Raw genomic sequence first — 15,985 nt, forward strand, 5'->3', positions numbered from 1 at the left:
AGTCTGCTTGCCTGCAGGAACGCAGTCTCTCTCTCTCTCTCTCTCTCTCTCTCTCTCTCTCTCTTTCTCTCTCTCTTTCTCTCTCTCTCTCTCTCTCTCTCTCTCTCTCTCTCTCTCTCTCTCTCTCTCTCTCTCTCTCTCTCTCTCTCAGTGACCATTGAACCTTTACGAACCAGACAGTCCAGCGAGAGAGAGGGAGAGGGACAAAGAGGGTAAAGACGGGAGGAGGAGAGGAGGTCTTCTCTGGTTTTGTTAAAGACACTGCTTCCATCGAGACTGATGTCCCCGAGCTAACTTGGCCAGCCCTTGCTCTTTCATTTGCCCTTCTCTTACTACTGAACACTCTCTGACTTACATAGAAAACTTTTCTTTTTTTAGTCTTAATGCCACGGATATAAAATTGTATGAATAGGTCATAAGCGTCCTACTTCTGTCCTACTTTGCTTGTGGGCCCAATGACGCATATTGCTATTGAAACCATTCAGTTAATTGTGTACAGAACAGTTCCTCATCAAGCAAGTGTGTTGCGTAAGAGCCGTATGGACACAGTATAAACACAGTGTTGCTATCAATGGGAATGTCCCTTCTATACTTCTCTACTTAACAGCATAGTTTATGCCTGATTTATACTTAGTTGCTTGTTGGTGTTGCACACTGAAAATAACCCACGTACAAGATTACAACGCGACCTGCTGCAATACATTATGTATTATGTAATTATGTAATTTGTATATCGGCTATTTTCGGTAGGCGACACCAACATGGAACTAAGTATAACTCAGGCTTTAGTAATCAGCCTACTGGTCACTCCACGGACTGATGGAATGATGGGATGTACAACTAGGTGCATCTGTGCACCTAGTTTATTAATAAATGTACACCTCACTGCTTATGTTCGATAGCATGGTGACACTTTCTCCATGATTTCCGCTCTCTCTATTTCTGTCTTAGTAGTCCAAAAAAAAATGTGCTCTCTATTTCACTCTCTATCTACTATTTTACTTTCTCCCTCTTTCTTTCTCAATTTTTAGTGTCTCTCTACTTTTGCCCTTTCTCTTTATTTTCCTTTCTCTCTTTCTCTGTTTTAGGTCAGAGCAGTAAAAAGCTCAGCTCCTAAACATCTCCTTCTAAACCTAAACCACTTTTCCATTTTTTTATTTCTTTGGCAAAGACTGGAAATACCCTCGGAGATTAGTTGAGACCTCGTCAACAAGACCAGTCTGAGCCTTGCGGCGCGTGCACACACACACACACGCGCGCACGCACACACACACACACACACACACACACACACACACACACACACACACACACACACACACACACACACACACACACACACACACACACACACACACACACACACACACACACACACACACACACACACACACACACACACACACACACACACACACACACACCCTTCCAGGTGACACACCTGTACTGTGGCACTGATAAATCCCAGAATGCTGTAGTCTTATCTGCCCAGGCCACATTGAAGAACAAGGCTCATGCCTTTGTGTGAATGTGTGTGTGTGTGTGTGTGTGTGTGTGTGTGTGTGTGTGTGTGTGTGTGTGTGTGTGTGTGTGTGTGTGTGTGTGTGTGTGTGCTTGCCTGGCTGCCATTCCACCTGTCTGTCTGTCTATCTGTCTGTGACAATCGTTAAAGCATCACTCTTTGGCCCGACTCTCCTTTCTTCACTCCTTTAAATTCTCCTTTTGAAGTTAACAGGCTTGTAAACTGGCCTCATCACAGATGGGCTATATATATACGAATATATTCCAGAGAAAATGGATGTCACGTTGTGACCTTTCCCGTCGCGCTCCATTTCTATAGAAGCAGCAGGTCTCAGGTGCTGACGTCATGTTACTTACCCAGGGCATTTATCCAGCTGTATCGCTTAGGGGATGGAGGTACAGGGGTTTAACAGCCAAGCAGGAAGGTCAAGCTAAAATGATGGAATGCTTTTTACGTTTTTTAAGAGCCCATAATTTTTTGGCGGAGGCATTCGGACCCGTTCCACTCGCTGAGTGTTTGTCAAATAAACACGACTCGGACGCTGTCAGCTACACGCTTGAACGGAACTGCGATGGAGGAGTTGCATCAGCATTTGTTTTATGAGTCCCTCTCTCTTTCTCTCTCTCTCTCTCTCTCTCTCTCTCTCTCTCTCTGCTTGTTGGTGCTGCTGACTTGCAAATCAACAAAATTTACAGCATAGCTACTAGGTGATTAGTTCGGCCTTCCGGCAATTTTCTCTTACGTCATCCGCAGGGTGGGAAACCCCACTCTCTCTTGAGTTTTCGAGGGGATGATGTCAGTTTTGAAATGTACATTTTTCTACTCTTGGAGTTAAATTACCACTCAGGATTTTGTAGTGTACTTTTGATTGTGTTGCATAATGTCTCAGATCACTGCCAAGCCACTAATTCAGAGGTGACTCGGCCAAAAATTCGGACAATTCAAGTCGCCCCGCAGGACTTTAATTCACATGAACTGGAACTCCTCCATCATCATTCATCCCCACACTCTGGCATTTATACAGACTTTAAACAAACCAGCACACCCCCCACCCAACCACCCCTTTATTCTGTTCTCTATCCTCTGTCTCTGTGGACAGATTTTACACCATGTCTCGTAGTCAGATAGATACCACACACCCCCGTCCTCCAGGTGTTTGATGGGCTGTCCATTACTGCCATCCTCCCTGTTGACTTCTGTCATCAGGCCAGTGGCGAGGATATTAGGTGAGAGGAGAGAAGAGAAAAGAGAGAGGAGAAGAGAAGAGGTTGTAAGAACGGCGAGAGGACAAGGTGACCTTCCCCTGCTGTCTTGCAGGCTAGATTGCTTTTCCCCCCGGCTCACAAATCTGTGTCGAGAGGACGACCACAGTGAGGTCGGTTTGTGGAGGGTGCTCTCAGGTGTTCATTTGCGCCTCGCTTCACACCTGCAGCGTTCCATCAGAGAACCAGAAAGAGGCAGAGCTGCTGAGATGATGGCGCCGTCGCCTTTGATCAGACCTGAGAGGGGATAATTCCCATCCCCCCACGATAGGCCTACTTTGTGGAAAACAACTGGTGCAATATCTCTCTCTGTCCCTCTTCTCTCTCTCTCTCTCTCTCTCTCTCTCTCTCTCTCACACACACACACACACACACACACACACACACACACACACACACACACACACACACACACACACACACACACACACACACACACACACACACACACACACACACACACACACACACACACACACACACACACTCCTTTATTTGTCTCTCTCTGCCTCGGTCTCCCTTTCAATCACTCTCTCTCCCACTCGCTTTCTCTTCTGGCCAAGACAGGACACCTCATTCCTCCCGCCACAGGCTGCTAACCCCTCTTAGAGGAGCCCCCCTTGTCCAAAAAAAGGTGCCAAGGGTAATAAAAGTGTGATAACGTTTGGCTCCCCGTCTGGATCTGGCACCGGTCAGAGCAGCGAGGAGGAAATTATGTTTCCCAGTCAAATTGGTTTCCTGGCAAGTGATAAGTTAGGGTGAGTTTTTAATCCATGACCATGACCTCATGAAAATATGTCACTCTTGCAGCTGCTATCATTTCCCATCTCAGATTGTCTCTGTCTGTCCCTTGTCTCCCTCGTTCCATTATATTCAATATTCAGCAGTTAAAATGCTTTATTGTTACATCCGATACAAGTATAAGGAAAGGAGAGTACAATTATTAAATTCCACAATGCAGCCGCAAGAGACAATAGCAAGAAAATAACAATGGAAATAGCAGTGTCAAAGTGTACTAAAATATAACTTACTGTATATAAAGTTATTTTCATGCTGTATTTTGTTCTGTCTGTCATGGATTCTCTCTTCCTTTCTCCTCCACCCATTTTCTCCTCATTCCTGCCCCCCTAATTCATCTGGCTACTCTGTTCAAAGATAGCAGGTATAGAACACCTTTGCTCTGTAACCAATCATCAAGGACCTCAGCCACCCCACCAGTTCTCACTCTTATCAGTAAAGGCTGAGGGGCAGCTACCACCCACAGGCCATAAGTCCTTTGACCTTGTGAACTGTGACCCCCACATACCATCCCCATACACCCCCACATCTACACTACCCCACACACTCACACACACGTGTGTGTGTGTGTGTGTGTGTGTGTGTGTGTGTGTGTGTGTGTGTGTGTGTGCGTGCGTGCGTGCGTGCGTGCGTGCGTGCGTGCGTGCGTGCGTGCGTGCGTGCGTGCGTGCGTGCGTGCGTGCGTGCGTGCGTGCGTGTGTGTGCGAGAGAGAGAGAGAGAAATAGAGATACAGCGAGATAGAGAGAGAGATTGAGATGTACATTATTTTATTGTATGGCTTATTTTGTATCTTATCAGTGACTTGACTTATTCTATATTTGATCTCATATGCTGTTGAAGCAAGCTTGGAGTACAGGCGGTTCACTGCCCTCAGTGACTGGAACTGTTGAACATGTGACCGCTAAAAGTTGAAACTTGAACTTGGAACCAATTAGCTACCTCACCAGTGAAGAATCTCAGCCAACCTCATGTTTTCTTTTTATCTTCCCACTCAATTCTGTGCCCCACCTGCAGCTCCTTTTTCTTTTTTCCATTTGATTCATCTCTTCTTTTCGTCCCTCAAGCCCTGTCAAGCTCCGCGGCGCACCAATTACAGCAGCAGTAGGTAGCTAGCTAAACCCCCCGCCTCCCCAGACACAGGCAGCCTCCATGCATGCAGAAGGCATGACACACATGGCACAGGGTCTTCTCCCATAGCTGCTCTACCTAGCCGGCCATCTGGGAGACCCTGATAGCCAAGCTCCACAGGGACCCAGTGTAGTTGATTTTTCATGGCCAAGGTTTTCATACCTGTACCTGCCTAAACCTGACTGCATGGCTGGCGCTTGACAGGTGCTACTCGTTGAATCTACGATGGGGATAATATTGAGTGACGAGGTTGCAGAGTTTTGCTTGAAAAGCCTGACGTGTGTATTCTTCAGAGAATTTTGGCAGTGAAGTATTGTGATTTGAGTTTTTGTGAAAGTAGGGTCTTTTTGTCATATAAAATATAAGTCACATGTTGAGTAAAGTCATGCTTTGGAGTAATATTTAAGGAATGTGAAGGGAATATAATGTATTTGTACTTCTATTGCCCATATAATATATAGTGTTGCAGTGTGTTGGACCAATGCTTACGGCCAACTAGTCCAGATGATATCAAATGCTCCTCACAGTGTGGTGCTGATGGTCTGCCTGCCTGCAGGCTCACAATTTCCTGGTATCTGACGTATGGAAAATCATGTCAAGTGTTCTGAATTACTCTTTGTAGTCTATGTTCTCATGTCAAATGGGAGAAGATTTTTTATCTTTATTAGAGAGAGAGAGAGAGAGAGAGAGAGAGAGAGAGAGAGAGAGAGAGAGAGATTATGGTTATGTGAAACCATAGTGAAGTCATTTAAATTCTGAGAGCTGTAAAGTGGAAAGATACCGGTAGGCTTTTATGAAGAAAAAGAACAAGGAGAAAAAGAAGAACAAAAATGAATTCTTCATCTTATGGCTCAATTAATGAGAAGGAAATTCTCAGCCTTACTTTATATTCTCTGCATCCATTTTTCTGGTGACTGACAGTTCTCGGTCCCCCTAGCAACATCTTCAATAGCACTGCTTTCTCCACCCCTGCAATGCTTCCACTAATAAGCCTCTAGCTGCAGAGGGCCTAACAAAAGGGGAAGGGAGGGATGGCTGAGCTTTATTTATCTACTAGACACTCCTTTCAGTATACAAACACCTTCCTCTGCCAGATGTCATAGAAGAACCGGGAAGGCTTAGCAAGCACGGCAAGGCGGGGATGCCCTGACGTTTTTAAACCGAAATTAGAGCTGATGGGCACAGCCAAGAGGAAATTGCACAGAGCGCTGGCCATTCATCACCAGACATCGGATAGCAACACGCACTGAGGCCTCGGTCAACATGCACACTGCTCTTATGCTCTCAATCTCGCAGAGACACGCATGCATGATCCACCTACACAGTCAAATCCTACGTCGATAGTGTAAGAATGTTTACACTTCTGTGTAGGTAGGGTCTGTGTAGGTAGGGTATTCCTTCTTCTCCACTTGCTCTGCCTCAAAGTCCTCCAGCCCTCTGCCAAGCCAATGAGAGGGCGTCAACTCAGGGAGCCAATCAGAACAGAGCGGCGGGGCTTTGGCAGAGTGTTGAAGGGCTGAGGCAGAGAGGGGGACTGCTCGTGTCAAAGGCGTCACCTATGAGGCGAGGCTGCATTAAAATTCATATTGAGCGGGAGAGCCAGCCCTGCATGCTGATGAGCGCCAGGGATGTTATCCTGCCAATACTGGCGTGGAGAACCGAGCATTGATGCATAGTTGTCACCGCGAGTGTGTTTTCACCCTTTAAACGTGACAGTGCTGTGCATTGTGGGTAAGAAGTGGAGGGCAAGTGGAAGAGGGGGGAGGGAGAAAGAGAGGTAGATAGTAAGTGAATGCCTGTTTGTTGCATCTTCGGTGTGGTGGTGATGATGGAGCCATCTTTCGACAGAGAGGGAGGGAGAAGGAGGCAGAGATAATCTATTTATGTCAGTTTGTGTGGGAAGTGTAGGTATGTAACTGCATGGCGTTTCTATTTTCTCCCTTCGCCGTGCATTGTGATTCTGCGTTTAGGTCCCTGAAATGTATTGGAAAAATAACAGATTGAGTGTCTTTTCCTCTTTCTTTGTCGTCTGCTTAAGAACACAACACATGCAACACCTGTATTGGGACTTTAACCCCACCGCGCTTTCATATACTGTAGTAGTACTACTAGAGCGGTACCTGTTATCAAAGTACTTAGGGCAGTATACCCTTTTCTTCTTGAGACAGTTCAGGGATCTCCATATATGGGCAAGAGTTTCAAGTATAACCTATCTGAAAAGCCGATTGAGAGACAGGCACATAGACAGAGATTTATGGATTTACAGATAGATCTACGAATAGCCCCCCACCTCCTATTAAGTACTTGAAGTTGGCTCAATCTCACACTGCAAATGATGGAAATATCTGACTCAGGCCAAAGGAGAACCCAGGGACTAGCCTGGCTGTGCCGGGAGAGACAACTCATTTGGAATTAGAGATTGTCTCCTTTCATCAGTTTTATATCTGACATTTATTTTATTTTCACATGGACTTAGCGGAACCTCAGCGAATACCAGCTATCTCTGTAATATTCCAAGCTGACTGGCTCCCCTCAACGTTCTTGGGTGGGTTCCAGGTCAATTCGTTTTTCGCTGAATTGAACATGGATAGGTTGTAGTGCCTCATTTGACTTGTTGTCCCTGATTTGACTGGAGCTTTAGATTGAGCTGACCTGAACTACAACCCAATTATGGTATGCCAGTGGTTCTCAAAGTGGGGTCCAGGGACCCCAGTGGTTCTCAAAGTGGGGTCCAGGGACCCCAGTGGTCCTTAGGGGGGTTCCAGGGGGTCCCAACTAAAATGAGGAGCCTATTTTATACTTCAATGTTTGAACATTTCTCGAAAGTTTTGAACATTTCAGAACATTTAAAAATGCCCAAAATAGGGGCACCTGGTTGAAACTGGTTAAACCCTCACCCCACCGTACCCTCTACTCCCGCTATGTCAGCAAGCAGACAGAAGTATGACAAAGAGAAAGAGAGAAACACACCCCATTGGCTTGATTACATTACATGGGTGAGTGTTTTCTAGGAGTGAGAGACGGAGGGGAGAAGTGAGTCAGCTTGTGAACTTACAACCCGCATGGTTTTGGACTCGTACCAAGAAAGTGCTGGCAGGGTTACGCACAAAAATTACAGAATCCCCAAGTTTTGTTCGTCTGTTTGTTTCCATTTGATTAATTCCATTGGAATTCCTGGCTGTTCTGCTGGATACATAATGTGCCCTTGGGCTGATTAGAGCAGGAAATAGTAAACATGAACACGACTTGTTGTTTTGTTTTACTGCAGTAATGCAAGTGAGCAGACGTTCCATTTGTGACTTTGACTTTAGCTTTTGTCCCTTTCCTGCAAAGGAATTTATGGTGTGCATAAAATATCTAATTGCAATTTGCCGGCGACAGGATGCACAGTACGATGGTGGTCTATAATAACAATGATTAATGTCATTTAGAGAGCACTTATGAAATAAAGTTACAAAGTGCTAATCAAATCAAAGAACAATAAAACATGACAATGTATTAAAAAAATTAGTGAATCAACAATACATTTTCAATATCAAAATTATGTAAAGGCCCTTCGATAAAAGCAAGCAATAACATAAGATTAACAATGGAAGCCAAATGACACCCCTTGTCCTTAAGCGATCAATCGGGCAAAGAAGAAACTCCTCAAGACAAAACCCTTGGGCAAAAAAAGAGGAAGAAACATTGGGAAGGTCGTAGCACTTGGTGCAGCGCACTCGGTGCCGCGCTATGAGCTTGTATATCTGCTATTTTTTAATAGCCCAAAGTATAAAATAATGTTTTTGGCAAAACAATCTAAAATGACACAGTATATGTGTTCCCGGTTTGAATGGGTTAACTACACTTAACACGCACACACGCACGCACGCACACACACACACATACTTATGCATACATACATTGCACACAAAACGGACAAGTTGTCTCAGCCTTTATTGATCACCACCGCCTCAGAGACGATCAATAAAACAAAGTCAAATAGTTTTCAGCAAGCACTCCTCTGTGCCTCTGTTCAAAGATCGGTTTGAAAACTCTGAATTGCCCTAGTGAGTCTCCAATCAGATACTAGATAGAGAGCCTTTTCAGAGCAGACATTTTGACAGGTAAACACAGCTGAAGGTAATAACATGTTTCATTTAGGTGATACTGTGTGCCAGCATGGACATAGGTTTATTCATTTCTCCTCATTTCTGTTTGTCATTACAGTGTTGTACTGTAGTTGATTTGTTCATGTTTTGTGCAGTTTATATATATATATATATATATATATATATATATATATATATATATATATATATATATATATATATATATATATATATATATATATGATAACTTTAGTATACAGTTATTTGTACCCCCTTTTTTTTTTACCAACAATGAGCTGAGAACTAGTATTTGGCTTAATGACAATACAATTCAACTGCAATACTACCCCCTCTGTAGCAGTATAAATATAGAACTGCAATATAGCGTCGTACCGGTATAACTATGTGATTAACTGTACTGCTTTTCGGTAGCAACAAAGCTGCCAGTGGACCATAATCTATGTCTTATCTTTTCCACTGAAATAGATTTAGCCTTCCTCTCCCCCATCCCAGCACCCTGCTGAGTTGATAACAAGATGTGTGTCAGGTGAAGGTGACACCGAATTGGCAGCGGGAGTGTGTGTTTAAGCACGGTTACTGTTAAGTGTACGCATCTATTTGTGTGTGGACACACGTGCCTGTGTTAAGATTGCGTGTGTGTCGTCTCTTCCCCTTGCCGCTATACCCCCTCAGGCTACATGAAGGGCCCCCTGCCAGCGCTCTGACATTTCTCAAAGTGGTTTTATGCGGCAGACACCTTGTCTACCATTAATAACACATGATGAAAAGTCACTTCAATCACCTGCCAACTACTTAGCACAGGAATGACATCACCAATATGGATTTTACTTAAATTTTCAATCTGCGGTTGTCTTTCCTGTGTCACAGGAGACTGTGAACATGTCACACGGCCTGACTGTATTTCATCATTTAGTCCTTGATCTGGTGCCCTACGTTTCTCAGTGTGCTCACAGTCCTTGCAGTATATTTGAAACTTCAAACTTCAAACTTCAAATTGCAGATTTCACAGGTCTGTTTAGGTAATACAATTGCAAATGTGTTTTTAAGTATGTTAAAATGCAGTTTTGTGTCATACAAGGCACTTAAAATGCAGCTTATTATTTGTACATACTGTACTGTATGTGTCCAATATGCATTATGCATCAAGCTAGTTAACACAGAGGCACTCTGGTTTCAAAGCTGGAACTGAACATGCTGATCAGTGTGCATTCAGATGGTCACATGATCATGTGAAGCATTGGATGCCCTGAAGCATTGGATCTTGACCATAGATACTGTACCAAGAACACCATTATACGATTTCTTTCCATTGTTGGATGGATACGATAAGACTGAAGGAGGGTAAGCTGCCTGGGGGGCGCGGTCGCAGCAAACACTCCTTGAGGGCTCTTGTCAATTATATAAAAGGGAGAATTTATCATTCCTTTGATGATGAAGTTTTAATTACTACGAGTATCAGGAGAAATGGACCGTAGAAAGATAAGTGATGGCTGATGGGATAGAAGAGTCATCTTTAGGGCATTAGCCCTTCAGAGTAGAACTCTGAAGTGTGTGTGTGTGTGTGTGTGTGTGTGTGTGTGTGTGTGTGTGTGTGTGTGTGTGTGTGTGTGTGTGTGTGTGTGCGTGTGCGCGTGTGCGTGCGTGTGTGCATGTGTGCACACGCAGAAGGGAGTAAGTGTCTGCAGGAGAGAAAGAGGGCGTGCACGTACACATGTACACATGTATGTCAGTGTGTGTCCTTGTGGGCCCTACATGTGTTTCAGCGCATATGTGTCACTCACTACATCGCTTTTGTATCTTCGGTCGCCATACATAAGTAATCTTCCGTATGTTCGCTGTGTTTGTAGATGCTTATCTCAATGCTGTGGTCTAAAACTAGTGTGGTTCTAGCCTCCAGAGACGTGTGCAGCACTCATGCATCCTAGCAGGCACATCACGGACCCTGCTTCCTTGGCCTGAAAGGGTAAAAATAGCAGAAAAGTAAAAGCAGCGTGCTCTGAAAACCCACTATGTGGTGACTTGTAAGTGGCTGTAACTCTTGTTTTAACCAGGGCATACGTTTTAGCCCAGCAGGTCGAAGTGAGCTGAACCTTAAGTGATGCAGTCCTCTAGTTTTTTTTACTGTCATTCCTCTTCCTCTCCCTCTCTCCCTCTCTCCCTCTCTCCCTCTCTCCCTCTCCCCCTCTCTCCCTCTCACCCTCCCTCTTGTCCTCTCTCCTTCCCTAACCATCCCTTTCCCATTTCAGCTGTAGCTACCTCATCGCATTTGTCCGTGCCCATATCTCTCACCCTGTCACAATCCTCCCTTGCCTCATCTATCTGTGCCCGTCTCCATCGTCCCATTCATTCATTCTCTCTCCTCCTATCTCTTTCTATTAACTTCTCATCCTCCGCCTCCTCTCTCTCTCTCCCGCTCTCTCCGACTCTCTCTCTCTCTCTCTCTCTCTCTCTCTCTCTCTCTCTCTCTCTCTCTGTGTGTTCACATCTCACCCGTATGGATCCATTTGGGTCCATTTTTACACTCTGATTTTACTGTGCGTCGTCCTCTTGCTGTCAGTAGGGCAGTCTCTCTGTGGCGGTAGTGTAGTGCAGGCAGTCAGCGATGCCCTAGTGTGGCACATGGCTGCGGCAGTGTAGCTATAAATAACTTGGTCTTGCGGTGCTCGGTCCAAGACATGACCTACGGGCAGTACGGGGCCAGAGGGACAGCAATCTGCCGTCTACCTGAAGCAACGCTCGAGGCATGGGGAGGGCAGGGACACACAAACAAGACAGCTAAGGATGAAGCGATGCTCTGTAAGATGTTTATCTGTTGCTGAACCATCACCACTAAGATAAATTCCTGAGGTATATATTCTAAAATTTCACTTTCCCCACTAATGCAGGAAGTGTTGGGTTGCAGCTGCCTGCGTCGCGATGCAATGAACTTGCAATGAACTTGTAGATCGGCAAGTCTTGGCCATCGTTTCACTAAGCATAAATCAGGCTTTAGTAAGCAACATGCAGGAGCCCATGGTGAGCCATGTTTGGTACTATGACCCGCCGGGTCACAGAATGATCCATCACAACAGAATCTCACATGGTACGCTTGCATTAAACAACAAGGTCTCGCATTAAACAAGTTTTTTAACTACTACATTACACATTGTCAAATATTATTTGACAATATGTGAAATCTGTCTAAGCCATCAAAAAGAACTCAATTGATTTGTCAGTCAATGGACTAGCCATTGCTATTGGTTTCAAAGGTCAAAATGAATTATAGACAATACCAGGCCAATAGATTGAAGTCCGATGAGGCACAGTTCACATATTGATGTCCTGTTACCTAAATAACATCACATTTAGTTTTCTTATCTCGGTAAACTGGCATAATTCAAGCATTCGCTTGTTTTAACACTGATATATTTTGTAGGGTGAACATATAGTAAACACATTGCACACACAAACTTGGTTTTTTTTTTTCTATTGTAAAATATTGTGAGAAAGCTCGTCCTGTCTGATTCATCATACTTTACGTAGATATAAGATAAGAGCAAGACTACAGATGTCCGATAGTATTGGCCTCCCGATAATGTCGGCTGATATTAACATAAAATGTAATATCGGAAAATATCGGTATCGTTTTTTTGTTTATTAATCCTAACTGCTGTAGGGTTAGGATTAGGCATTTATGAATGCATCCAGTGGGGCATCACAATAGAGCAGGGGTCTTCAACAGGGGGTCCGGGACCCCTAGGGGGTCCTCAGAGCTACTATAGGGGGTCCGCCAAGTCTTTGTGTGATAGGATTTAGTTTTTTTTACATTAACCACCCTAGAATTCCTTTTCTGAGGGGAACATATAGCCGAAAATAGCAGATCTACAAGCTCAAGCACAAGTTGAGAGCTTGTAGATCGGCTATTTTTGGCAATGAGGCTATAGGTGTAGAGGGAAAGAAGAGCAGACTAAGTAAAAAAAAACTTTAATCTGATACACAATTTTATACAATATAGAGGGGGTCCCTGCTTCATCTCTCTCTCAGCTAGGGGGTCCTTGGCCTGAAAACGTTGAAGACCCCTGCTATAGAGCGTCGCAGTTCCCGCCCACTTCCAGTTGCCGGAAGTAAATACTCAATGCATTTTTCCCATTGACTTTTCCGAAAATATTTATATAAATTAATTTAAGCCAAGAATCAAGCTATCCAGGATGCTGGTGAATCATGACCATAAAACGTTTGATTCTGTGAAAAAACTTTTTTGAAAACGGCAAAACAAAGGGTATTTATTAAACATATTATATCATATCATTAAATATAAAATTTTAAAAAATCACAGAAAAAAAGGTTTTATGGTCATGATTCACCAGCATCCTGGATGGCTTGATTCTAGGCTTAAATTCATTGATATAAATATTTTTGGAAAAGTCAATGGGAAAAATGCATTGAGTATTTACTTCCGGCACCCGGATTCTGTGCAACTGCGATGCTCTATAGAGAGTCTGCACATGCGTCACTTTTCCACCGGGACACGCCCCCTCATCTAGACTGAGTGGCAAAACATTGAGCAGCATGGAACATTGGAGTGTCGAAGCGCTCGTTGGAAATCACTCAACGGTCCTGCGTACCAGTACCACCTGTTTCTAAATGTCACATAATGCAGGAGGCAGCAGGACTTTGAGTTATTGAATACGATACGAGTGCTTCCAATCTCTGACACTTAGAAAAATAATCACCAAGGGCATTCACGAATAGTGATTTTTAGCATTCGAATTATTCGACCTAAAGTAGTCGAATATTCGCCGGTGATATATCATATTTTTTTCATCCAATACAAACGAGCCTGTATCATTAAAATGCCGTATTGCAAGCCTTGAAAACAATCAGCGATTAAAGGGTTAACTAATGAAAGCCAGCTGTGCGTTCTGATTGGTCTAAACCCAAATCAGCTGGTCCAGGCATAGCAGATGTACAACTGCACATTGCCTCACGGATGGACGCGTTGTGAGCTTGTAGATCTGCTATTTTTGCTACAACACTCTTCTACGACGATTCAAGCCTAGCATAACATGCGTTGCTGCTGCTCTGCTCTGCGATACCACGGCTTTGGTTGAAAAGAAACGTAGCGAACTTATTAATTCAGTTCATTTAACATGGAATAAGTCAAATGATTTTCCAAGCCTATCCCATTTACAATATGTTCAACAACAACCACAGTTCCATCCTTCGGTCCGGTCTTTACAAGGCATCTTTCTGGGATGCGCACTGCTGTTTCAGCGCACCACAACCTACATTGAGTGACGGCACAACGTCACATACAGTATGAAATGATTTGACAACAATCAACCATGAATGGATTAGGAGAACTACCAACACAAGAGCTCACAGCTGCTTGTCTGCTGTTGAGAAGCCCCTGCTAAAAAAGAAAAATCAACAAAATCTAAAAATAAATAAATAAATAATAATAATTAAAATAATAGCGATTATTCGACGTCGGTTTACAACGTCGAATAGTGGCTTTGATATTCGAATATTCGACTATGCGGTGAATGCCCTAACCTGCACAGAATTTATTGACAGAAAGTAGCTCATAACATGTCTACGGTGGAGTTTTATGAAACAAAAACTTTGCAGATAGAAAAAGGATAATTCAAGCTTTCCGTACAGCTGCCATGTTGGCAAGTTTAACTTGTTTAATACAACCAGATAGGACTTTTCTGTTTGGATGTATGGGCTGTCAAGGCCAGAAAGTATTTTTTTGCCACTCGGCGTTCCTGCATAACTACCGGGTACGATGATGTCACGCATAGCCTCTATAAAATTAGGCATAATGTGTTAATTCCACGAAAGAAGATATGTGATGTTAACCTGACATTAGTTTTGGGGAAAATATATATCGGTATCGGTTGATATCAGAAATGAAAATTTAAGAAACAATATCGGAAAATCGGATATCGCGAAAAAGGCCCCAATATCGGACATCCCTAATCAAGACCAAAATCTCTTCCCTGAGGATGGAATTCAGGGATCTATACTGATCAATGTTGTTTCTCTCTCTCTCTCCAGGTGACAATAACCCCAAGGAAAGCAGCCCCTTCATCAACAGCAGTGATACTGCTGCAGAGAAGAGCCAGCAGTATGATGGCAAACACATGGCCTTGTTTGAGGTACAGTGCAGCTTATCCACTTAAACCATATAGACCAGCGTTTCTCAGACGTTTTTATTTCAAAGACCCCAGTTTGGTATGCATTAGGCCCACAGACCCCCGTAACTCAGAGAGTGTACAAATGGAACCAAAAATGGACCCATTTGAGTCCATTTGGTTCCATTTGTACACTCTCTGAGTTACGACCAAGAGTTCATTTTGTTCCAAACTACTGTATCCGTCATTTAGCTGGGGACTCTATTGAATCCCCTCAAGGACCCCTGGGGGTCTCCGGACCCCACTTTGAGAACCACTGATACTTTGTTGACCAGGGTCCACCACGAGTCTTTGCCCCCCTCTACACCAAATCTCTTCGCTGAAAATAGCCGATCTACAAGATTAGAACTGAACCGATAGCCGATCTACAAGACAAGAACGCGCCACGAGCTTGTAGCTCGGCTATTTCCACCTAATGTTTGCCTATTTTTGCTAAATGTTCGCCTATTATGACTTGCCCAGAATAGGGATGCTAGGGTTCTTGTGGTTTTAATACACATTCACAAAGGCTTGCTTGTGCAGACCTTTGGCCATTAATGTGTAACCTGCATTACAGCAAGAAGAATGATTATGACACACACACACACACACACACACACACACACACACACACACACACACACACACACACACACACACACACACACACACACACACACACACATGTTTGCTCATGCATACATTTAGGTGTGACGATACAGCTTTTGCTGATTGCTAAGAAGCAGAATTCATGTAACACACTATACATACACGTACTCGCTCGCTCGCACACACACACACACACACACACACACACACACACACACACACACACACACACACACACACTCGCAATTCAGTGATTGAATGGGGGTTCTGACATCGATTAATGAGGGTAATTACTGTGTGAAGGGCAAAGGGGATCTTCAGGTTAATACAAGCAATCTAATACTGCTACAGGAAAGGACTTGCCATTTACCTTGGCCCAGAGCAGTTGTATTTAC

At 43.9% G+C, this 15,985-nt stretch overlaps 1 protein-coding gene across 2 annotated transcripts in view; it reads left to right on the forward strand.

Annotated features, from left to right (window-relative positions):
• Positions 1 to 15,985, forward strand: part of slc12a5a (solute carrier family 12 member 5a) — a gene marked incomplete at its 5' end in the record, with an annotated part of 121,439 nt that overhangs the window by 42,870 nt on the left and 62,584 nt on the right. For both annotated transcript variants that reach the window (XM_084061516.1, XM_084061517.1), the window contains one exon: positions 14,866 to 14,966. In XM_084061516.1, coding sequence (XP_083917642.1) covers positions 14,866 to 14,966 — 101 coding nt within the window. The remainder of the gene's footprint in view (positions 1 to 14,865; positions 14,967 to 15,985) is intronic.

The sequence above is a fragment of the Gymnoscopelus microlampas genome (genome assembly GCF_963454915.1).
Source record: "Gymnoscopelus microlampas genome assembly, chromosome: 7".
Lineage (NCBI taxonomy): Eukaryota > Metazoa > Chordata > Actinopteri > Myctophiformes > Myctophidae > Gymnoscopelus > Gymnoscopelus microlampas.